The 25,804-nt window shown below is 34.2% G+C and overlaps 1 protein-coding gene across 1 annotated transcript in view; it reads right to left on the bottom strand.

The window, feature by feature from the left end:
• Positions 1 to 1,585: 1,585 nt before the first annotated feature.
• Positions 1,586 to 25,804, bottom strand: part of LOC141763781 (PEX5-related protein-like) — a gene marked incomplete at its 5' end in the record, with an annotated part of 69,772 nt that continues 45,553 nt past the window's right edge. Inside the window, 3 exons of the mRNA XM_074628512.1 lie at positions 1,586 to 5,774; positions 5,835 to 6,371; positions 8,588 to 8,745. Of these exons, the coding sequence (XP_074484613.1) occupies positions 6,173 to 6,371; positions 8,588 to 8,745 (357 nt within the window). The remainder of the gene's footprint in view (positions 5,775 to 5,834; positions 6,372 to 8,587; positions 8,746 to 25,804) is intronic.

Raw genomic sequence — 25,804 nt, 5'->3', positions numbered from 1 at the left:
AATTTAAATAAAACTCTCACCCTAGTGAAAATTAACAGACAACATGATTGAAAAATTAATTAATAATAAATTGCTGCCCTCAAAATATGTTTTTAATCAGGTATTTATTGTTGACATGACGAGTCACATGACTTTAATCTCTGACTGATGTTTATTCTTCTTTCATCTCAGATCTGATGAATCATTATACTAAACAGAGGATGGATGATGTGATCTGTCTCAGGTCAGATTAACTCTCGTCAGGTGTCTCAGGTCAGATTAACTCTCGTCGGGTGTCTCAGGTCAGATTAACTCTCGTCGGGTGTCTCAGGTCAGATTAACTCTCGTCAGGTGTCTCAGGTCAGATTAACTCTCGTCGGGTGTGTCAAGTCAGATTAACTCTCGTCGGGTGTCTCAGGTCAGATTAACTCTCGTCGGGTGTCTCAGGTCAGATTAACTCTCGTCAGGTGTCTCAGGTCAGATTAACTCTCGTCGGGTGTCTCAGGTCAGATTAACTCTCGTCGGGTGTCTCAAGTCAGATTAACTCTCGTCGGGTGTCTCAGGTCAGATTAACTCTCGTCGGATGTCTCAAATCAGATTAACTCTCGTCGGGTGTCTCAGGTCAGATTAACTCTCGTCGGGTGTCTCAGGTCAGATTAACTCTCGTCGGGTGTCTCAAGTCAGATTAACTCTCATCAGGTGTCTCAGGTCAGATTAACTCTCGTCGGGTGTCTCAGGTCAGATTAACTCTCGTCGGATGTCTCAAATCAGATTAACTCTCATCAGGTGACTCAGGTCAGATTAACTCTCGTCAGGTGTCTCAGGTCAGATTAACTCTCGTCGGGTGTCTCAAGTCAGATTAACTCTCATCAGGTGTCTCAGGTCAGATTAACTCTCGTCGGGTGTCTCAGGTCAGATTAACTCTCGTCGGGTGTCTCAAGTCAGATTAACTCTCATCAGGTGTCTCAGGTCAGATTAACTCTCGTCGGGTGTCTCAGGTCAGATTAACTCTCGTCGGATGTCTCAAATCAGATTAACTCTCATCAGGTGTCTCAGGTCAGATTAACTCTCGTCAGGTGTCTCAGGTCAGATTAACTCTCGTCGGGTGTCTCAAGTCAGATTAACTCTCATCAGGTGTCTCAGGTCAGATTAACTCTCGTCGGGTGTCTCAGGTCAGATTAACTCTCGTCGGGTGTCTCAGGTCAGATTAACTCTCGTTAGGTGTCTCAAATCAGATTAACTCTCATCAGGTGTCTCAGGTCAGATTAACTCTCGTCAGGTGTCTCAGGTCAGATTAAGTCTCATCAGGTGTCTCAGGTCAGATTAACTCTCGTCAGGTGTCTCAGGTCAGATTAAGTCTCGTCAGGTGTCTCAGGTCAGATTAAGTCTCGTCAGGTGTCTCAGGTCAGATTAAGTCTCATCAGGTGTCTCAGGTCAGATTAAGTCTCATCAGGTGTCTCAGGTCAGATTAAGTCTCATCAGGTGTTGAAGTTAAAGAGAAACGACGACGGCGCCCTCCGCTGGCTGAAACCTTCATCTTCAGCTCCTCGTCTCTGAGTCCGACTCGGCAGAGATCACAAACATCAGACCAAATGAAACCATCACAGAGTTTCTTCAGGTTCTGCATCAGTTGTTTAATTTGTAAAATATCATCAGTTTACATATTGATTATTGATTATTGATCTGTACAGTCGTTTATATGAGAAACATTCACAACTAAAGGTAGAGACTAACTGCAGAGAGAAGATCAACCAATCAGCCAATCAGATTTCACGGCTCAGTTTGGTTCTTTAGAATTCAAATCTGCCCCCAAAGGATCAATAAAAGCAGAAAGCAGTCAGCGTTCTCTGCAGCCCGGTCCACGTTTCAGATTCAGGTTTGTGAATGTGAAGCTTCTTCAGCAGCAACATGTGAACAAAGAGCTCAACGGGCTGCAGATTCCAGATGTTTCAGAACCAAAAGAAACCTTTGTAGTTGTTAGTTTCATCGTTTAAAGGTTGTGTGAGTGTCTGCAGTACGTTTCTCTGTTTCAGCACGTTGGACTCTGGAACTAAACTAAACTAAAATCATTCAGCTAATCTTTAAATGAACCTTCAACCTGAACATTGCTCAGCTGGACTGACAGGAATAGATACTCGTTGATATTAAGGTTAAAATGTCATCTTTAATATAAATAGATTCACTACTTTAATCTCACTTTGACTAAATGTGTTATTCGTGTGTTTCCGTGCAGAGAAACTGAAGCCAGAAGATTCACCTGAGAGCCAACGACAGGAAGGAGGTGAGAACAAACAGACTTTCAAAATAAAACCACACTAAAGAACTAAAGAGAGACAACACAGAAAACAACAGTCCAGTTTTTAAAGAACAAAAGGTTCAGAGACACTCTGAGGACGCTCTGAGGAAGAAACCAGCAGCTGGAAGGTGTTGTTAGAGTTCTACCTGCTGCTGCTGGGATTCACCTGCAGGAGGCGACAGCGTCTAATGTTCTGTGTCACTCGTCGTGTTTCCATTCAGTTGTCAAGACAATTAACTTATTTATCACTCTTAAAGAGGAGAAACGTGTTTTTAATGTGTTTTAACTCAGATAATGAGAAAAGTTAGTAGAGATGCACCGATACCCGATACCGATACCCGATACCCGATACCCGATACCCGATACCGATACTGTGCTCAGGTACTCGTACTCGCAAAACGGCCGGGATCCCACCTCAGCTGGCGCACGAAGGCCCTCACTTTCATTGCACCACGGGGTTTAGCTTGCACCCTCTGACTCGTGCGTGAGTTAGACGCCTTGGTCCGTGTTTCAAGACGGGTCGGGTGGGCTGCAGACATCGCCGCAGACCCCTGGAGCCTTTTACGTGGGCCGAGCTGCGACGCGGTCGGGGTGCACTGAGGACAGTCCTCCTCGGTGGACGGTCCTCCTCGGTGGACAGTCGCACTGGGAGCTGCAAGCCCTTTGTCCACGGTGCGTTGAGGTCTGGACGGGGAGCGCTGTAAAGCTGCGGCCGCGATCCACCTTCGCCCCGAGCCTTTCCAAGCCGACCTAGAGCCGGTGGCGGCGCACCGCCTCGTCTGCGGGACTCCCCAGCCTGCCGTGTGTCGCTCACACCCTCCAGCTGGCTGTTAACGAGGGTCTTTAGGCACAGAGAAGTACTCGTATCGGTACTCGGTATCGGAGAGTACCCAAATGTAAGTACTAGTACTCGGTCTGAATGAAGTGATATCGGTGCATCCCTAGAAGTTCTTACAGTTTTATACTCAAACATGTCAAACGATAATATAAATAATAACTCTGGTATTATGTTGAGAAGAATCATCGTATCATCTCCTCCAGTAGCGATCCAATCCCTTCATTAACAACTCGTCTCACTTTTCTTTCGTCCTGATGAAGAAGCAGTTTGTGTTAAAGATGGCCGACGGGCCGCCGCCTGTCAGGTGAGTAGAGGCTGCTTCAAATCTACCGTTGAACTTCATGTTGGTAAAAACGCTGAAACGGTTCGTCCATCACCTCTGAGATCTGCAGTTATCTATTTATCTATCTATCTACCTATCTGTAAGAAGGGATCAAAAGTGTTTCTCAGCGTATTAGAGGTCATTAGAGGTCAGTGTGAACACAAGCAGCAGAGAAACTCTTGTTTATCTCCACAGCATCAAGTCCAATAACTGTCACGCAACACTTCCTGTAGATGTTTCACAATAAGAGCCTCCTGGGACGGGGGAGGATTATGCCCTTTGAGTTGGTGGAAGTGTTTTAGTGTCAAACATTTGTGCAGGAAGTGTGAAGTTTCATTGAAGTGATAAAAAGAAACTAAAAATAAGGAGTGAATGATTCTTCAGTGTAACAGGTGTAACAGGTATAACAGGTGTAACTGGTGTAACAGGTGTAACAGGTAAACATGGAGTTGAGTTTCTATCAGCAGCAGATCAACCCGTCTGTCTCCACGTATACAAATCTGTTTAAAAAGGGATATTTTGCTCGACGTTTTGGCTTCTCGTCCACACGCTAACGGAGTTTTGGGACGATCCACCATACATACCATAACGTTACCGCCATACCCTAACGTTACCGCCGTACCATAACGTTACCGCCATACCATAACGTTACCTCCATACCATAACGTTACCTCCATACCATAACGTTACCACCATACCATAACGTTACCTCCATACCATAACGTTACCACCATACCATAACGTTACCGCCATACCCTAACGTTACCGCCGTACCATAACGTTACCGCCATACCATAACGTTACCTCCATACCATAACGTTACCTCCATACCATAACGTTACCACCATACCATAACGTTACCTCCATACCATAACGTTACCTCCGTACCATAACGATACCTCCGTACCATAACGTTACCGCCGTACCATAACGTTACCTCCGTACCATAACGTTACCTCCGTACCATAACGTTACCTCCGTACCATAACGTTACCTCCATACCATAACGTTACCGCCATACCATAACGTTATCACCATACCATAACGTTACCACCATACCATAACGTACCTCCGTACCATAACGTTACCCCAAACCATAACGTTACCACCACACCATAAGGTTACCGCCATACCATAACGTTACCGTCGAACCATAACGTTACCCCAAACCATAACGTTACCACCATACCATAACGTTACCTCCATACCATAACGTTACCACCATACCATAAAGTTACCTCCATACCATAACGTTACCGCCGTACCATAACGTTACCTCCATACCATGTTACCTCCATACCATAACGTTACCACCATAACGTTACCACCATACCATAACGTTACCGTCATACCATAACGTTACCACCATACCATAACGTTACCTCCATACCATAACGTTACCTCCATACCATAACGTTACCTCCATACCATAACGTTACCGCAATACCATAACGTTATCACCATACCATAACGTTACCACCATACCATAACGTACCTCCGTACCATAACGTTACCGTCGAACCATAACGTTACCCCAAACCATAACGTTACCACCACACCATAAGGTTACCGCCATACCATAACGTTACCACCATACCATAACGTACCTCCGTACCATAACGTTACCGTCGAACCATAACGTTACCCCAAACCATAACGTTACCACCACACCATAAGGTTACCGCCATACCATAACGTTACCGTCGAACCATAACGTTACCACCATACCATAACGTTACCACCATAACGTTACCACCATACCATAACGTTACCGTCATACCATAACGTTACCACCATACCATAATGTTACCTCCATACCATAACGTTACCACCATACCATAACGTTACCTCCATACCATAACGTTACCGCCATACCATAACGTTACCACCATACCATAACGTTACCGCCATACCATAACGTTACCACCATACCATAACGTTACCACCATACCATAACGTTACCTCCATACCATAATGTTACCTCCATACCATAACGTTACCACCATACCATAACGTTACCACCATACCATAACGTTACCGCCATACCATAACGTTACCTGTCCGTGACAGAGTTAGCGTGCAGCTTTAGCCGTTTTAGCGTGTGAGTGTAGACAGATTATTTGTATTAGTTTATTTTAGATATGTGTATACGTGTAGACGGAGCTGTGTTCAGGGCCTGAACAGAGGCTTCATACTCAAATATGATCACATGTAAAAGAGAGAACAAAGAGCTGTTGATGTGTTGAAATCAGAGGTTGACCTCTAAATCAGAGGTCGACCTCTAACGCAGCGTGTTGACCTCTAACGCAGCGTGTTGACCTCTAACGCAGCGTGTTGACCTCTAACGCAGCGTGTTGACCTCTAACGCAGCGTGTTGACCTCTAACGCAGCGTGTTGACCTCTAACGCAGCGTGGTGCAGTGATGTAAAACGTTCAGTGCAGCCAGCCTGCTCTTTAAATGAACACTTGATAAACTCATATTCTGGACAGTTATTATGATATCATTATTAAAGCTGATCGTCTCTCCGTCGGCGGCGAGGCAACAGTTATAAACGGTGTTCGTACAGGAAGCTAAAGGGTTGTGCTGTTATATTGCAAAGGATTTTCCTGCAGCTGTCGTCGTCGTCTCTTTGGTTTCAAACCAAACTGTCCTCATCCAGCGTGTCTCCACCTCCGGTCCACTGTTTCTAGGAGACAACACGTCCTCTGAACGACCCCCGACACCGTCAGTCCACCGTCAGACGTCGCCCACGTCGAAGGCCCTCATCAGCAGGTCCAGGTCCCCGACGCTGGCAGCCTGGACCAGCTCGGGTTGGTCCATCATGGAGATGGCGATTCGCAGGGCGGCCCAGATGTTAGCCGACATCTGCTGATGGCTACAGCGCTGACTCTGCCTCTGCTGGTTCAACGCCGTCAGGAAGTTACTGACCGCCTCCCTGCAGGACCAGACCAGGACCAGGACCAGGTCAGACCAGGACCAGGACCACACAAACATACACACTACTGTAACCCCACATTTGGTATCGCTGTTGTTCTAGTCCTGAATGTGTCCTATAATCATTAGTGTTCTAGTCCTGAATGTGTCCTATAATCATTAGTGTTCTAGTCCTGAATGTGTCCTATAATCATTAGTGTTCTAGTCCTGAATGTGTCCTATAATCATTAGTGTTCTAGTCCTGAATGTGTCCTATAATCATTAGTGTTCTAGTCCTGAATGTGTCCTATAATCATTAGTGTTCTAGTCCTGAATGTGTCCTATAATCATTAGTGTTCTAGTCCTGAATGTGTCCTATAATCATTAGTGTTCTAGTCCTGAATGTGTCCTATAATCATTAGTGTTCTAGTCCTGAATGTGTCCTATAATCATCAGTGTTCTAGTCCTGAATGTGTCCTATAATCATTAGTGTTCTAGTCCTGAATGTGTCCTATAATCATCAGTGTTCTAGTCCTGAATGTGTCCTATAATCATCAGTGTTCTAGTCCTGAATGTGTCCTATAATCATCAGTGTTCTAGTCCTGAATGTGTCCTATAATCATTAGTGTTCTAGTCCTGAATGTGTCCTATAATCATCAGTGTTCTAGTCCTGAATGTGTCCTATAATCATTAGTGTTCTAGTCCTGAATGTGTCCTATAATCATTAGTGTTCTAGTCCTGAATGTGTCCTATAATCATTAGTGTTCTAGTCCTGAATGTGTCCTATAATCATTATTGTTCTAGTCCTGAATGTGTCCTATAATCATTAGTGTTCTAGTCCTGAATGTGTCCTATAATCATTAGTGTTCTAGTCCTGAATGTGTCCTATAATCATTAGTGTTCTAGTCCTGAATGTGTCCTATAATCATCAGTGTTCTAGTCCTGAATGTGTCCTATAATCATTAGTGTTCTAGTCCTGAATGTGTCCTATAATCATCAGTGTTCTAGTCCTGAATGTGTCCTATAATCATTAGTGTTCTAGTCCTGAATGTGTCCTATAATCATTAGTGTTCTAGTCCTGAATGTGTCCTATAATCATTAGTGTTCTAGTCCTGAATGTGTCCTATAATCATCAGTGTTCTAGTCCTGAATGTGTCCTATAATCATTAGTGTTCTAGTCCTGAATGTGTCCTATAATCATCAGTGTTCTAGTCCTGAATGTGTCCTATAATCATCAGTGTTCTAGTCCTGAATGTGTCCTATAATCATCAGTGTTCTAGTCCTGAATGTGTCCTATAATCATTAGTGTTCTAGTCCTGAATGTGTCCTATAATCATTAGTGTTCTAGTCCTGAATGTGTCCTATAATCATTAGTGTTCTAGTCCTGAATGTGTCCTATAATCATTAGTGTTCTAGTCCTGAATGTGTCCTATAATCATTAGTGTTCTAGTCCTGAATGTGTCCTATAATCATCAGTGTTCTAGTCCTGAATGTGTCCTATAATCATTAGTGTTCTAGTCCTGAATGTGTCCTATAATCATCAGTGTTCTAGTCCTGAATGTGTCCTATAATCATCAGTGTTCTAGTCCTGAATGTGTCCTATAATCATCAGTGTTCTAGTCCTGAATGTGTCCTATAATCATTAGTGTTCTAGTCCTGAATGTGTCCTATAATCATTAGTGTTCTAGTCCTGAATGTGTCCTATAATCATTAGTGTTCTAGTCCTGAATGTGTCCTATAATCATTAGTGTTCTAGTCCTGAATGTGTCCTATAATCATTAGTGTTCTAGTCCTGAATGTGTCCTATAATCATTAGTGTTCTAGTCCTGAATGCGTCCTATAATCATTAGTGTTCTAGTCCTGAATGTGTCCTATAATCATTAGTGTTCTAGTCCTGAATGTGTCCTATAATCATTATTGTTCTAGTCCTGAATGCGTCCTATAATCATTAGTGTTCTAGTCCTGAATGCGTCCTATAATCATTAGTGTTCTAGTCCTGAATGTGTCCTATAATCATTAGTGTTCTAGTCCTGAATGCGTCCTATAATCATTAGTGTTCTAGTCCTGAATGTGTCCTATAATCATTAGTGTTCTAGTCCTGAATGTGTCCTATAATCATTAGTGTTCTAGTCCTGAATGTGTCCTATAATCATTATTGTTCTAGTCCTGAATGTGTCCTATAATCATTAGTGTTCTAGTCCTGAATGTATTCTCAGGTGAGACAGCTGGTGGAGTTACCTGTGAGCTCCCAGGTTGATGCAGCTGATCCCCAGGTTGTATCTGGACCGGATGAATCCGGGCTGCAGCTCCAGAGCTCTGGTGTACGACTCCACCGCCTCCTCACTGCGGTCTCCGTTCGCCAGCGTTGCACCCAGACGGTTCCACAGCAGGTAGTCCTGAAGAGACAAACAGGAAGGTAACGCTGCCATGACATCATCAGACCACAGCCAGGTGAAGGGTCCGACTGAAGATCGCCCACTTAGTGGTCCAACATGGTTCCCTTTGACTCTCACACCTGAAGCTGACATGACCATTTATGACAAACTATACTACCACTTTTTTTACTTTATTCGACATACTATACTAAACTTGAACTCCCTCGTGATCAATAAAGTTACTATCTATCTATCTATACTATGACTTTTTTATCACTTTTTTAGACATATTATACTATCGACATACTATTCCACATATTATACTATGACTTTTTTTTTATAAAAAAGTTCGACATATTATACAATGACTTTTTTTTTATAAAAAAGTTCGACATATTATACAATGACTTTTTTTTCCATAACATTTTTCGACATACTATACTATTATGTATTATACTATTACTGTTATGCCGACGATACACAGGTCTACATTTCAACAAAACCCACCGCTGCCCTGCCACCCTATGACTTTTGTTTGTAAAATTTTTCTTCATATTATACTATGACTTTTTTCTAGTGAAATTTTTCGACATACTATACAATGACTTTTTGTAATGAAATTCTTCAACTTACTAAACTATGACCTTTTTTGGTGAAATTTTTCGACCTACTAAACTATGACTTTTTTGGGTGAAATTCTTCAACTTACTAAACCATGACTTTTTTTGGTGAAATTCTTCGACTTTCTAAACTATGACTTTTTGTAATGAAAGTATTCGACAAACAATATAATGACTTTTTTTCATGACATTATTCGACATACTAAACTATGACTTTTTTTTCCATAACATTTTTCGACATACCATACTATGACTTTTTTTATAAAAATGTTGACATACTATACTATGACTTTTTTTTCCATACAAATATTCGACATACTATACTATGACTTTTGTTTTGTGAAATTATTCGAAATACTTTTTTATAAAATTTTTCGACATACTATACTATGACTTTTTGTAATGAAAGTATTCGACAAACAATATTATGACTTTTTTTCATGACATTATTCGACATACTAAACTATGACTTTATTCTAGTGAAATTTTTCGACATGCTATACTACGACTTTTTTTTCTAAACATTTTCGACATACTATACTATGACTTTTTTTGGTGAAATTATCCGAAATACTATACTATGACTTTTTTTTCTAAACATTTTCGACTTACTAAACTGACTTTTTTTGGTGAAATTCTTCGACATACTATACTACGACTTTTTGTAATGAAAGTATTCGACACACAATATTGTGACTTTTTTTGGTGAAATTCTTCGACTTAGTAAACTATGACTTTTTTTGGTGAAATTCTTCAACTTAATAAACTATGATTTTTTTTGTGATGAAATTCTTCAACTTACTAAACTATGACTTTTTGGTGAAATTCTTCGACTCTAAACTATGACTTTTTTTGGTGAAATTCTTCGACTTACTAAACCATGACTTTTTTTGGTGAAATTCTTCGACTTATTAAACTATGATTTTTTTTGGTGAAATCTTTCGACTTACTAAACTATGACTTTTTTTGGTTAAATTCTTCGACTTAATAAACTATGACTTTTTTTGGTGAAATTTTTCGACATACTATACTATGACTTTTTGTAATGAAAGTATTCGACAAACAATATAATGACTTTTTTTCATGACATTATTCGACATACTAAACTATGACTTTTTTTTCCATAACATTTTTCGACATACTATACTATGACTTTTGTTTTGTGAAATTATTCGAAATACTTTTTTATAAAATTTTTCGACATACCTATGACTTTTTGTAATGAAAGTATTCGACAAACAATATTATGACTTTTTTTCATGACATTATTCGACATACTAAACTATGACTTTGTTCAAGTGAAATTTTTTGACATGCTATACTATGACTTTTTTTTATAAACATTTTCGACATACTATACTATGACTTTTTTTGTAATGAAATTCTTCGACTTACTAAACTATGCCTTTTTTTGGTGAAATTTCTCAACATACTATACAATGACTTTTTTTGGTGAAATTCTTCGACTTTCTAAACTATGACTTTTTTTGGTGAAATTCTTCGACTTACTAAACCATTACTTTTTTTGGCGAAATTCTTCGACTTCCTAAACTATGACTTTTTTTGGTGAAATTCTTCGACTTACTATACTATGACTTTTTTTTCCATAAAAGTTTTCGACTTACTAAACCATGACTTTTTGCAATGAAATTCTTCGATTTACTAAACTATGACTTTTTTTGTAATGAAATTCTTCGACTTACTAAACTATGACTTTTTTTGGTGAAATTTTTCGACTTTCTAAACTATGACTTTTTTTGGTGAAATTCTTCGACATACTATACTACGACTTTTTGTAATGAAAGTATTCGACACACAATATTGTGACTTTTTTTGGTGAAATTCTTCGACTTACTAATCTATGACTTTTTTTGGTGAAATTCTTCGACTTACTAAACCATGACTTTTTTTGGTGAAATTCTTCGACTTACTAAACCATTACTTTTTTTGGCGAAATTCTTCGACTTACTAAACTATGACTTTTTTTGGTGAAATTCTTCGACTTACTAAACTATGACTTTTTTTGGTGACATTTTTCGACTTACTAAACTATGACTTTTTTTGGTGAAATTCTTCAACTTACTAAACTATGACTTTTTTTGGTGAAATTCTTCGACTTCCTAAACTATGACTTTTTGCAATGAAATTCTTCGATTTACTAAACTATGACTTTTTTTTTAATGAAATTCTTCGACTTACTAAACTATGACTTTTTTTGGTGAAATTCTTCGACTTACTAAACTATGACTTTTTTTGGTGACATTTTTCGACTTACTAAACTATGACTTTTTTTGGTGAAATTCTTCAACCTACTAAACTATGACTTTTTTTGGTGAAATTCTTCGACTTCCTAAACTATGACTTTTTTTGGTGAAATTCTTCGACTTCCTAAACTATGACTTTTTGCAATGAAATTCTTCGATTTACTAAACTATGACTTTTTTGTAATGAAATTCTTCGACTTACTAAACTATGACTTTTTTTGGTGAAATTTTTCGACTTTCTAAACTATGACTTTTTTTGGTGAAATTCTTCGACATACTATACTACGACTTTTTGTAATGAAAGTATTCGACACACAATATTGTGACTTTTTTTGGTGAAATTCTTCGACTTACTAATCTATGACTTTTTTTGGTGAAATTCTTCGACTTACTAAACCATTACTTTTTTTGGCGAAATTCTTCGACTTACTAAACTATGACTTTTTTTGGTGAAATTCTTCGACTTACTAAACTATGACTTTTTTTGGTGACATTTTTCGACTTACTAAACTATGACTTTTTTTGGTGAAATTCTTCGACTTACTAATCTATGACTTTTTTTGGTGAAATTCTTCGACTTACTAAACCATGACTTTTTTTGGTGAAATTCTTCGACTTACTAAACCATTATTTTTTTGGCGAAATTCTTCGACGTACTAAACTATGACTTTTTTTGGTGAAATTCTTCGACTTACTAAACTATGACTTTTTTTGGTGACATTTTTCGACTTACTAAACTATGACTTTTTTTGGTGAAATTCTTCGACTTACTAAACTATGACTTTTTTTGGTGAAATTCTTCGACATACTATATTACGACTTTTTGTAATGAAAGTATTCGACACACAATATTGTGACTTTTTTTGGTGAAATTTTTCGACTTTCTAAACTATGACTTTTTTTGGTGAAATTCTTCGACATACTATACTACGACTTTTTGTAATGAAAGTATTCGACACACAATATTGTGACTTTTTTTGGTGAAATTCTTCGACTTACTAATCTATGACTTTTTTTGGTGACATTTTTCGACTTACTAAACTATGACTTTTTTTGGTGAAATTCTTCGACTTACTAAACTATGACTTTTTTTGGTGACATTTTTCGACTTACTAAACTATGACTTTTTTTGGTGAAATTCTTCGACTTACTAATCTATGACTTTTTTTGGTGAAATTCTTCGACTTACTAAACCATGACTTTTTTTGGTGAAATTCTTCGACTTACTAAACCATTACTTTTTTTGGCGAAATTCTTCGACTTACTAAACTATGACTTTTTTTGGTGAAATTCTTCGACTTACTAAACTATGACTTTTTTTGGTGACATTTTTCGACTTACTAAACTATGACTTTTTTTGGTGAAATTCTTCGACTTACTAAACTATGACTTTTTTTGGTGAAATTCTTCGACATACTATATTACGACTTTTTGTAATGAAAGTATTCGACACACAATATTGTGACTTTTTTTGGTGAAATTTTTCGACTTTCTAAACTATGACTTTTTTTGGTGAAATTCTTCGACATACTATACTACGACTTTTTGTAATGAAAGTATTCGACACACAATATTGTGACTTTTTTTGGTGAAATTCTTCGACTTACTAATCTATGACTTTTTTTGGTGAAATTCTTCGACTTACTAAACCATTACTTTTTTTGGCGAAATTCTTCGACTTACTAAACTATGACTTTTTTTGGTGACATTTTTCGACTAGTAGTACGTACTGATTTGGCCAAAATGTAGTATGTAGTATGCAGTATGTGAACAAAAGCAAAATCTCCAGTATGCCAGAAATACCCGGATGACGTACTGATTTGGAAAAATTCTCCAGTATGCATCGGACCAGTCTATCTCGCCTACTGTATCCCACAATGCAAAGCGCCGGAACAGCACAGGCTACGGGTATAAAAACAGCAGCCAGAAGCTGCTCTTTTTTTACGTTTTCTGTAGCAATTTCAACACTAAATTCACTTCTGAAAGTTTTTGAGGCGAGAAATCAACTGTGTAGATTATTAATATCGGCAGTTTTACGAAGTTAGATGGCGAATCGAACATTTGTTCCACCGTTGTCGGAGTTTAGAAGCTCCACAGAATACCGTGACAGCCAGCGAGCGCCTGCCCGGGTCGCTGCCAGCAAGCCGGGTAGTCACGCTCAGAGACCGCTATGAGCTGCTGGAGCTCTCTAGAGACCGGTCTGTAGACGAGAGGCTTTGATTTCCTTGTTGACGGATAGTTTGTTTAAATATCACAACACAGATGTCCATTATAAATTAACAGGAACCTGTGTTTATCTGCCTTTTTGGAGTTAAAAAGCTCCACAATCACCCGCAGGCGTAGCTCGCTGGAGAGCCGGCCAGTGACGCTCACAGAGCGGCTGCAGAGCAGCAGAGTGGCGAGGGAAGAGGAGAGGAGAGGAAGAGGAGAGAGAAGAGGAGAGGAAGAGGAGAAAGAAGAGGAGAGGAGAGAGAAGAGGAGAGGAAGAGGAGAGAGAAGAGGAGAGGAGAGAGAAGAGGAGAGAGAAGAAGAGAGGGAAAGAGCAGCTTCTGACGGGGCAGAGAGGTTCCTGATGAGACAACATGACACTTTTTTAACATGTCTCTAATATCTGGAGGGAGATCAGTCCTGTTGCTGTAACTGAAAAAGCAGTTTGAGTAAAGTAAACGTTGTGGATGAATGTTTTATATTTCCCGTCTCTCCTCGTTGATGATCCTGTTTGTCGGACTTCTTTATGAGCTGTCAGAATAAATAGTTTAAACCTGCAGTATCTTATAAAGTAAACAAGCACAACATAAACAACAAAATCAAAGTTGTATTTTTTGATAATATTGTAATAGTGGTACAAGTTAGTTTTTTTGTCCTGTGCTTTAAGAGCTGGTTTGAAGGCTTAAGCCTCGTCTAGCATACTGCTAAATACATCACTTTAACTGTCACATACTGCATACTACTGAGGAACGCAGTATACAGTATGTACTGTATACTGCATACTGCGCTCCTCAGTAGTATGCAGTATGCGGTTTCGAAAACAGCCTATGACTTTTTTTGGTGAAATTCTTCGACTTCCTAAACTATGACTTTTTGCAATGAAATTCTTCGATTTACTAAACTATGACTTTTTTTGTAATGAAATTCTTCGACTTACTAAACTATGACTTTTTTTGGTGAAATTCTTCGACTTACTAAACCATTACTTTTTTTGGCGAAATTCTTCGACTTACTAAACTATGACTTTTTTTGGTGAAATTCTTCAACTTACTAAACTATGACTTTTTGCAATGAAATTCTTCGATTTACTAAACTATGACTTTTTTTGTAATGAAATTCTTCGACTTACTAAACTATGACTTTTTTTGGTGAAATTCTTCAACTTACTAAACTATGACTTTTTGCAATGAAATTCTTCGATTTACTAAACTATGACTTTTTTTGTAATGAAATTCTTCGACTTACTATACTATGACTTTTTTTTCCATAAAAGTTTTCGACTTACTAAACCATGACTTTTTGCAATGAAATTCTTCGATTTACTAAACTATGACTTTTTTTGTAATGAAATTCTTCGACTTACTAAACTATGACTTTTTTTGGTGAAATTCTTCGACTTACTAAACCATTACTTTTTTTGGCGAAATTCTTCGACTTACTAAACTATGACTTTTTTTGGTGAAATTTTTCGACTTTCTAAACTATGACTTTTTTTGGTGAAATTCTTCAACTTACTAAACTATGACTTTTTGCAATGAAATTCTTCGATTTACTAAACTATGACTTTTTTTGTAATGAAATTCTTCGACTTACTAAACTATGACTTTTTTTGGTGAAATTCTTCAACTTACTAAACTATGACTTTTTGCAATGAAATTCTTCGATTTACTAAACTATGACTTTTTTTGTAATGAAATTCTTCGACTTACTAAACTATGACTTTTTTTGGTGAAATTCTTCAACTTACTAAACTATGACTTTTTGCAATGAAATTCTTCGATTTACTAAACTATGACTTTTTTTGTAATGAAATTCTTCGACTTACTATACTATGACTTTTTTTTCCATAAAAGTTTTCGACTTACTAAACCATGACTTTTTGCAATGAAATTCTTCGATTTACTAAACTATGACTTTTTTTGTTATGAAATTCTTCGACTTACTAAACTATGACTTTTTTTGGTGAAATTCTTCGACTTACTAAACCATTACTTTTTTTGGCGAAATTCTTCGACTTACTAAACTATGACTTTTTTTGGTGAAATTCTTCAACTTACTAAACTATGACTTTTTTTGGTGAAATTTTTCGACTTTCTAAACTATGACTTTTTTTGGTGAAATTCTTCGACTTCCTAAACTATGACTTTTTGCAATGAAATTCTTCGATTTACTAAACTATGACTTTTTTTGTAATGAAATTCTTCGACTTACTATACTATGACTTTTTTTTCCATAAAAGTTTTCGACTTACTAAACCATGACTTTTTGCAATGAAATTCTTCGATTTACTAAACTATGACTTTTTTTGTAATGAAATTCTTCGACTTACTAAACTATGACTTTTTTTGGTGAAATTCTTCGACTTACTAAACCATTACTTTTTTTGGCGAAATTCTTCGACTTACTAAACTATGACTTTTTTTGGTGAAATTCTTCAACTTACTAAACTATGACTTTTTGCAATGAAATTCTTCGATTTACTAAACTATGACTTTTTTTGTAATGAAATTCTTCGACTTACTAAACTATGACTTTTTTTGGTGAAATTCTTCAACTTACTAAACTATGACTTTTTGCAATGAAATTCTTCGATTTACTAAACTATGACTTTTTTTGTAATGAAATTCTTCGACTTACTAAACTATGACTTTTTTTGGTGAAATTCTTCAACTTACTAAACTATGACTTTTTGCAATGAAATTCTTCGATTTACTAAACTATGACTTTTTTTGTAATGAAATTCTTCGACTTACTATACTATGACTTTTTTTTCCATAAAAGTTTTCGACTTACTAAACCATGACTTTTTGCAATGAAATTCTTCGATTTACTAAACTATGACTTTTTTTGTTATGAAATTCTTCGACTTACTAAACTATGACTTTTTTTGGTGAAATTCTTCGACTTACTAAACCATTACTTTTTTTGGCGAAATTCTTCGACTTACTAAACTATGACTTTTTTTGGTGAAATTCTTCAACTTACTAAACTATGACTTTTTTTGGTGAAATTTTTCGACTTTCTAAACTATGACTTTTTTTGGTGAAATTCTTCGACTTACTAAACTATGACTTTTTTTGGTGAAATTCTTCAACTTACTAAACTATGACTTTTTGCAATGAAATTCTTCGATTTACTAAACTATGACTTTTTTTGTAATGAAATTCTTCGACTTACTATACTATGACTTTTTTTTCCATAAAAGTTTTCGACTTACTAAACCATGACTTTTTGCAATGAAATTCTTCGATTTACTAAACTATGACTTTTTTTGTAATGAAATTCTTCGACTTACTAAACTATGACTTTTTTTGGTGAAATTCTTCGACTTACTAAATCATTACTTTTTTTGGCGAAATTCTTCGACTTACTAAACTATGACTTTTTTTGGTGAAATTCTTCAACTTACTAAACTCTGACTTTTTTTGGTGAAATTTTTCGACTTTCTAAACTATGACTTTTTTTGGTGAAATTCTTCGACATACTATACTACGACTTTTTGTAATGAAAGTATTCGACACACAATATTGTGACTTTTTTTGGTGAAATTCTTCGACTTACTAAACCATGACTTTTTTTGGTGAAATTCTTCGACTTACTAAACCATTACTTTTTTTGGTGAAATTCTTCGACTTACTAAACTATGACTTTTTTTGGTGACATTTTTCGACTTACTAAACTATGACTTTTTTTGGTGAAATTCTTCAACTTACTAAACTATGACTTTTTTTGGTGAAATTCTTCGACTTCCTAAACTATGACTTTTTTTGGTGAAATTCTTCGACTTCCTAAACTATGACTTTTTGCAATGAAATTCTTCGATTTACTAAACTATGACTTTTTTTGTAATGAAATTCTTCGACTTACTAAACCATTACTTTTTTTGGCGAAATTCTTCGACTTCCTAAACTATGACTATTTTTGGTGAAATTCTTCGACTTACTAAACCATGACTTTTTGTAATGAAATTCTTCGACTTACTAAACTATGACTTTTTTGGTGAAATTTTTCGACTTACTAAGCTATGACTTTTTGTAATGAAAGTATTCGACAAACAATATTATGACTTTTTTCTAGTGACATTTTTCGACATGCTATACTATGACTTTTTTTTCTAAACATTTTCGACATACTATGATTTTTTTTGTAATGAAATTCTTCGACTTATTATACTATGACTTTTTTTGGTGAAATTATCCGAAATACTATACTATGACTTTTTTTTCTAAACATTTTCGACTTACTAAACTATGACTTTTTTTGGTGAAATTCTTCGACTTACTAAACCATGACTTTTTTTGGTGAAATTCTTTGACTTACTAAACCATGACTTTTTTTGGTGAAATTCTTCGACTTACTAAACTATGCCTTTTTTTGGTGAAATTTCTCAACATACTATACAATGACTTTTTTTGGTGAAATTCTTCGACTTACTAAACTATGACTTTTTTTGGTGAAATTCTTCGACTTACTAAACTATGACTTTTTTTGGTGAAATTCTTCAACTTACTAAACCATGACTTTTTTTGGTGAAATTCTTTGACTTACTAAACCATGACTTTTTTTGGTGAAATTCTTCGACTTACTAAACTATGTCTTTTTTTGGTGAAATTTCTCAACATACTATACAATGACTTTTTTTGGTGAAATTCTTCGATTTACTAAACTATGACTTTTTTTGTAATGAAATTCTTCGACTTACTAAACTATGACTTTTTTTGTAATGAAATTCTTTGACTTACTAAACCATGACTTTTTTTGGTGAAATTCTTCGACTTACTAAACTATGCCTTTTTTTGGTGAAATTTCTCAACATACTATACAATGACTTTTTTTGGTGAAATTCTTCGATTTACTAAACTATGACTTTTTTTGTAATGAAATTCTTCGACTTACTAAACTATGACTTTTTTTGGTGAAATTCTTCGACTTACTAAACTATGACTTTTTTTGGTGAAATTCTTCAACTTACTAAACCATGACTTTTTTTGGTGAAATTCTTCGACTTACTAAACTATGCCTTTTTTTGGTGAAATTTCTCAACATACTATACAATGACTTTTTTTGGTGAAATTCTTCGATTTACTAAACTATGACTTTTTTTGTAATGAAATTCTTCGACTTACTAAACTATGACTTTTTTTGGTGAAATTTTTCGACTTTCTAAACTATGACTTTTTTTGGTGAAATTCTTCGACTTACTAAACTATGACTTTTTTTGGTGACATTTTTCGACTTACTAAACTATGACTTTTTTTGGTGACATTTTTCGACTTACTAAACTATGACTTTTTTTGGTGAAATTCTTCAACTTACTAAACTATGACTTTTTTTGGTGAAATTCTTCGACTTCCTAAACTATGACTTTTTTTGGTGAAATTCTTCGACTTCCTAAACTATGACTTTTTGCAATGAAATTCTTCGATTTACTAAACCATGACTTTTTTTGGTGAAATTCTTTGACTTACTAAACCATGACTTTTTTTGGTGAAATTCTTCGACTTACTAAACTATGCCTTTTTTTGGTGAAATTTCTCAACATACTATACAATGACTTTTTTTGGTGAAATTCTTCGATTTACTAAACTATGACTTTTTTTGTAATGAAATTCTTCGACTTACTAAACTATGACTTTTTTTGGTGAAATTTTTCGACTTTCTAAACTATGACTTTTTTTGGTGAAATTCTTCGACTTACTAAACCATGACTTTTTTTGGTGAAATTCTTTGACTTACTAAACCATGACTTTTTTTGGTGAAATTCTTCGACTTACTAAACTATGCCTTTTTTTGGTGAAATTTCTCAACATACTATACAATGACTTTTTTTGGTGAAATTCTTCGATTTACTAAACTATGACTTTTTTTGTAATGAAATTCTTCGACTTACTAAACTATGACTTTTTTTGTAATGAAATTCTTTGACTTACTAAACTATGCCTTTTTTTGGTGAAATTTCTCAACATACTATACAATGACTTTTTTTGGTGAAATTCTTCGATTTACTAAACTATGACTTTTTTTGTAATGAAATTCTTCGACTTACTAAACTATGACTTTTTTTGGTGAAATTTTTCGACTTTCTAAACTATGACTTTTTTTGGTGAAATTCTTCGACTTACTTTGACTTTTTTTGGTGAAATTCTTCGACTTACTAAACTATGACTTTTTTTGGTGAAATTCTTCGACATACTATACTATGACTTTTTTTGGTGAAATTCTTCGACTTACTTTGACTTTTTTTGGTGAAATTCTTCGACTTCCTAAACTATGACTTTTTTTGGTGAAATTCTTCGACTTCCTAAACTATGACTTTTTGCAATGAAATTCTTCGATTTACTAAACTATGACTTTTTTTGTAATGAAATTCTTCGACTTACTAAACCATTACTTTTTTTGGCGAAATTCTTCGACTTCCTAAACTATGACTATTTTTGGTGAAATTCTTCGACTTACTAAACCATGACTTTTTTTGGTGAAATTCTTTGACTTACTAAACCATGACTTTTTTTGGTGAAATTCTTCGACTTACTAAACCATGACTTTTTTTGGTGAAATTTTTCAACATACTATACTATGACTTTTTGTAATGAAATTCTTCGACTTACTAAACTATGACTTTTTTGGTGAAATTTTTCGACTTACTAAGCTATGACTTTTTGTAATGAAAATATTCAACAAACAATATTATGACTTTTTTCTAGTGACATTTTTCGACATGCTATACTATGACTTTTTTTTCTAAACATTTTCGACATACTATGATTTTTTTTGTAATGAAATTCTTCGACTTACTATACTATGACTTTTTTTGGTGAAATTATCCGAAATACTATACTATGACTTTTTTTTCTAAACATTTTCGACTTACTAAACTATGACTTTTTTTGGTGAAATTCTTCGACTTACTAAACCATGACTTTTTTTGGTGAAATTCTTTGACTTACTAAACCATGACTTTTTTTGGTGAAATTCTTCGACTTACTAAACTATGACTTTTTTTGGTGAAATTTCTCAACATACTATACAATGACTTTTTTTGGTGAAATTCTTCGATTTACTAAACTATGACTTTTTTTGTAATGAAATTCTTCGACTTACTAAACTATGACTTTTTTTGTAATGAAATTCTTTGACTTACTAAACCATGACTTTTTTTGGTGAAATTCTTCGACTTACTAAACTATGCCTTTTTTTGGTGAAATTTCTCAACATACTATACAATGACTTTTTTTGGTGAAATTCTTCGATTTACTAAACTATGACTTTTTTTGTAATGAAATTCTTCGACTTACTAAACTATGACTTTTTTTGGTGAAATTTTTCGACTTTCTAAACTATGACTTTTTTTGGTGAAATTCTTCGACTTCCTAAACTATGACTTTTTGCAATGAAATTCTTCGATTTACTAAACTATGACTTTTTTTGTAATGAAATTCTTCGACTTACTAAACTATGACTTTTTTTGGTGAAATTTTTCGACTTTCTAAACTATGACTTTTTTTGGTGAAATTCTTCGACTTACTAAACCATGACTTTTTTTGGTGAAATTCTTTGACTTACTAAACCATGACTTTTTTTGGTGAAATTCTTCGACTTACTAAACTATGCCTTTTTTTGGTGAAATTTCTCAACATACTATACAATGACTTTTTTTGGTGAAATTCTTCGATTTACTAAACTATGACTTTTTTTGTAATGAAATTCTTCGACTTACTAAACTATGACTTTTTTTGTAATGAAATTCTTTGACTTACTAAACTATGACTTTTTTTGGTGAAATTCTTCGATTTACTAAACTATGACTTTTTTTGTAATGAAATTCTTCGACTTACTAAACTATGACTTTTTTTGGTGAAATTTTTCGACTTTCTAAACTATGACTTTTTTTGGTGAAATTCTTCGACTTACTTTGACTTTTTTTGGTGAAATTCTTCGACTTACTAAACTATGACTTTTTTTGGTGAAATTCTTCGACATACTATACTATGACTTTTTTTGGTGAAATTCTTCGACTTACTTTGACTTTTTTTGGTGAAATTCTTCGACTTCCTAAACTATGACTTTTTTTGGTGAAATTCTTCGACTTCCTAAACTATGACTTTTTGCAATGAAATTCTTCGATTTACTAAACTATGACTTTTTTTGTAATGAAATTCTTCGACTTACTAAACCATTACTTTTTTTGGCGAAATTCTTCGACTTCCTAAACTATGACTATTTTTGGTGAAATTCTTCGACTTACTAAACCATGACTTTTTTTGGTGAAATTCTTTGACTTACTAAACCATGACTTTTTTTGGTGAAATTCTTCGACTTACTAAACCATGACTTTTTTTGGTGAAATTTTTCAACATACTATACTATGACTTTTTGTAATGAAATTCTTCGACTTACTAAACTATGACTTTTTTGGTGAAATTTTTCGACTTACTAAGCTATGACTTTTTGTAATGAAAATATTCAACAAACAATATTATGACTTTTTTCTAGTGACATTTTTCGACATGCTATACTATGACTTTTTTTTCTAAACATTTTCGACATACTATGATTTTTTTTGTAATGAAATTCTTCGACTTACTATACTATGACTTTTTTTGGTGAAATTATCCGAAATACTATACTATGACTTTTTTTTCTAAACATTTTCGACTTACTAAACTATGACTTTTTTTGGTGAAATTCTTCGACTTACTAAACCATGACTTTTTTTGGTGAAATTCTTTGACTTACTAAACCATGACTTTTTTTGGTGAAATTCTTCGACTTACTAAACTATGACTTTTTTTGGTGAAATTTTTCGACTTTCTAAACTATGACTTTTTTTGGTGAAATTCTTCGACTTACTTTGACTTTTTTTGGTGAAATTCTTCGACTTACTAAACTATGACTTTTTTTGGTGAAATTCTTCGACATACTATACTATGACTTTTTTTGGTGAAATTCTTCGACTTACTTTGACTTTTTTTGGTGAAATTCTTCGACTTCCTAAACTATGACTTTTTTTGGTGAAATTCTTCGACTTCCTAAACTATGACTTTTTGCAATGAAATTCTTCGATTTACTAAACTATGACTTTTTTTGTAATGAAATTCTTCGACTTACTAAACCATTACTTTTTTTGGCGAAATTCTTCGACTTCCTAAACTATGACTATTTTTGGTGAAATTCTTCGACTTACTAAACCATGACTTTTTTTGGTGAAATTCTTTGACTTACTAAACCATGACTTTTTTTGGTGAAATTCTTCGACTTACTAAACCATGACTTTTTTTGGTGAAATTTTTCAACATACTATACTATGACTTTTTGTAATGAAATTCTTCGACTTACTAAACTATGACTTTTTTGGTGAAATTTTTCGACTTACTAAGCTATGACTTTTTGTAATGAAAATATTCAACAAACAATATTATGACTTTTTTCTAGTGACATTTTTCGACATGCTATACTATGACTTTTTTTTCTAAACATTTTCGACATACTATGATTTTTTTTGTAATGAAATTCTTCGACTTACTATACTATGACTTTTTTTGGTGAAATTATCCGAAATACTATACTATGACTTTTTTTTCTAAACATTTTCGACTTACTAAACCATGACTTTTTTTGGTGAAATTCTTCGACTTACTAAACCATGACTTTTTTTGGTGAAATTCTTTGACTTACTAAACCATGACTTTTTTTGGTGAAATTCTTCGACTTACTAAACTATGACTTTTTTTGGTGAAATTTCTCAACATACTATACAATGACTTTTTTTGGTGAAATTCTTCGATTTACTAAACTATGACTTTTTTTGTAATGAAATTCTTCGACTTACTAAACTATGACTTTTTTTGTAATGAAATTCTTTGACTTACTAAACCATGACTTTTTTTGGTGAAATTCTTCGACTTACTAAACTATGCCTTTTTTTGGTGAAATTTCTCAACATACTATACAATGACTTTTTTTGGTGAAATTCTTCGATTTACTAAACTATGACTTTTTTTGTAATGAAATTCTTCGACTTACTAAACTATGACTTTTTTTGGTGAAATTTTTCGACTTTCTAAACTATGACTTTTTTTGGTGAAATTCTTCGACTTCCTAAACTATGACTTTTTGCAATGAAATTCTTCGATTTACTAAACTATGACTTTTTTTGTAATGAAATTCTTCGACTTACTAAACTATGACTTTTTTTGGTGACATTTTTCGACTTACTAAACTATGACTTTTTTTGGTGAAATTCTTCAACTTACTAAACTATGACTTTTTTTTGGTGAAATTCTTCGACTTCCTAAACTATGACTTTTTTTGGTGAAATTCTTCGACTTCCTAAACTATGACTTTTTGCAATGAAATTCTTCGATTTACTAAACTATGACTTTTTTTGTAATGAAATTCTTCGACTTACTATACTATGACTTTTTTTTCCATAAAAGTTTTCGACTTACTAAAAAATGAAATTCTTCGATTTACTAAACTATGACTTTTTTTGTAATGAAATTCTTCGACTTACTAAACTATGACTTTTTTTGGTGAAATTCTTCGACTTACTAAACTATGACTTTTTTTGGTGAAATTCTTCAACTTACTAAACTATGACTTTTTTTGGTGAAATTCTTCGACTTCCTAAACTATGACTTTTTTTGGTGAAATTCTTCGACTTCCTAAACTATGACTTTTTGCAATGAAATTCTTCGATTTACTAAACTATGACTTTTTTTGTAATGAAATTCTTCGACTTACTATACTATGACTTTTTTTTCCATAAAAGTTTTCGACTTACTAAACCATGACTTTTTGCAATGAAATTCTTCGATTTACTAAACTATGACTTTTTTTGGTGAAATTCTTCAACTTACTAAACTATGACTTTTTTTGGTGAAATTCTTCGACTTCCTAAACTATGACTTTTTTTGGTGAAATTCTTCGACTTCCTAAACTATGACTTTTTGCAATGAAATTCTTCGATTTACTAAACTATGAATTTTTTTGTAATGAAATTCTTCGACTTACTATACTATGACTTTTTTTTCCATAAAAGTTTTCGACTTACTAAACCATGACTTTTTGCAATGAAATTCTTCGATTTACTAAACTATGACTTTTTTGTAATGAAATTCTTCGACTTACTAAACTATGACTTTTTTTGGTGAAATTTTTCGACTTTCTAAACTATGACTTTTTTTGGTGAAATTCTTCGACATACTATATTACGACTTTTTGTAATGAAAGTATTCGACACACAATATTGTGACTTTTTTTGGTGAAATTCTTCGACTTACTAATCTATGACTTTTTTTGGTGAAATTCTTCGACTTACTAAACCATTACTTTTTTTGGCGAAATTCTTCGACTTACTAAACTATGACTTTTTTTGGTGAAATTCTTCGACTTACTAAACTATGACTTTTTTTGGTGACATTTTTCGACTTACTAAACTATGACTTTTTTTGGTGAAATTCTTCGACTTACTAAACTATGACTTTTTTTGGTGACATTTTTCGACTTACTAAACTATGACTTTTTTTGGTGAAATTCTTCAACTTACTAAACTATGACTTTTTTTGGTGAAATTCTTCGACTTCCTAAACTATGACTTTTTGCAATGAAATTCTTCGATTTACTAAACTATGACTTTTTTTGTAATGAAATTCTTCGACTTACTAAACTATGACTTTTTTTGTAATGAAATTCTTCGACTTACTAAACTATGACTTTTTTTGGTGAAATTCTTCGACTTACTAAACCATTACTTTTTTTGGTGAAATTCTTCGACTTACTAAACCATTACTTTTTTTGGTGAAATTCTTCGACTTACTAAACTATGACTTTTTTTGGTGACATTTTTCGACTAACTAAACTATGACTTTTTTTGGTGAAATTCTTCAACTTACTAAACTATGACTTTTTTTGGTGAAATTCTTCGACTTCCTAAACTATGACTTTTTTTGGTGAAATTCTTCGACTTCCTAAACTATGACTTTTTGC

The sequence above is a fragment of the Sebastes fasciatus genome, unplaced genomic scaffold (assembly GCF_043250625.1).
Source record: "Sebastes fasciatus isolate fSebFas1 unplaced genomic scaffold, fSebFas1.pri Scaffold_42, whole genome shotgun sequence".
NCBI classification, from domain to species: Eukaryota; Metazoa; Chordata; class Actinopteri; order Perciformes; family Sebastidae; genus Sebastes; species Sebastes fasciatus.
This window is presented reverse-complemented; position numbering and strand designations above follow the sequence as displayed.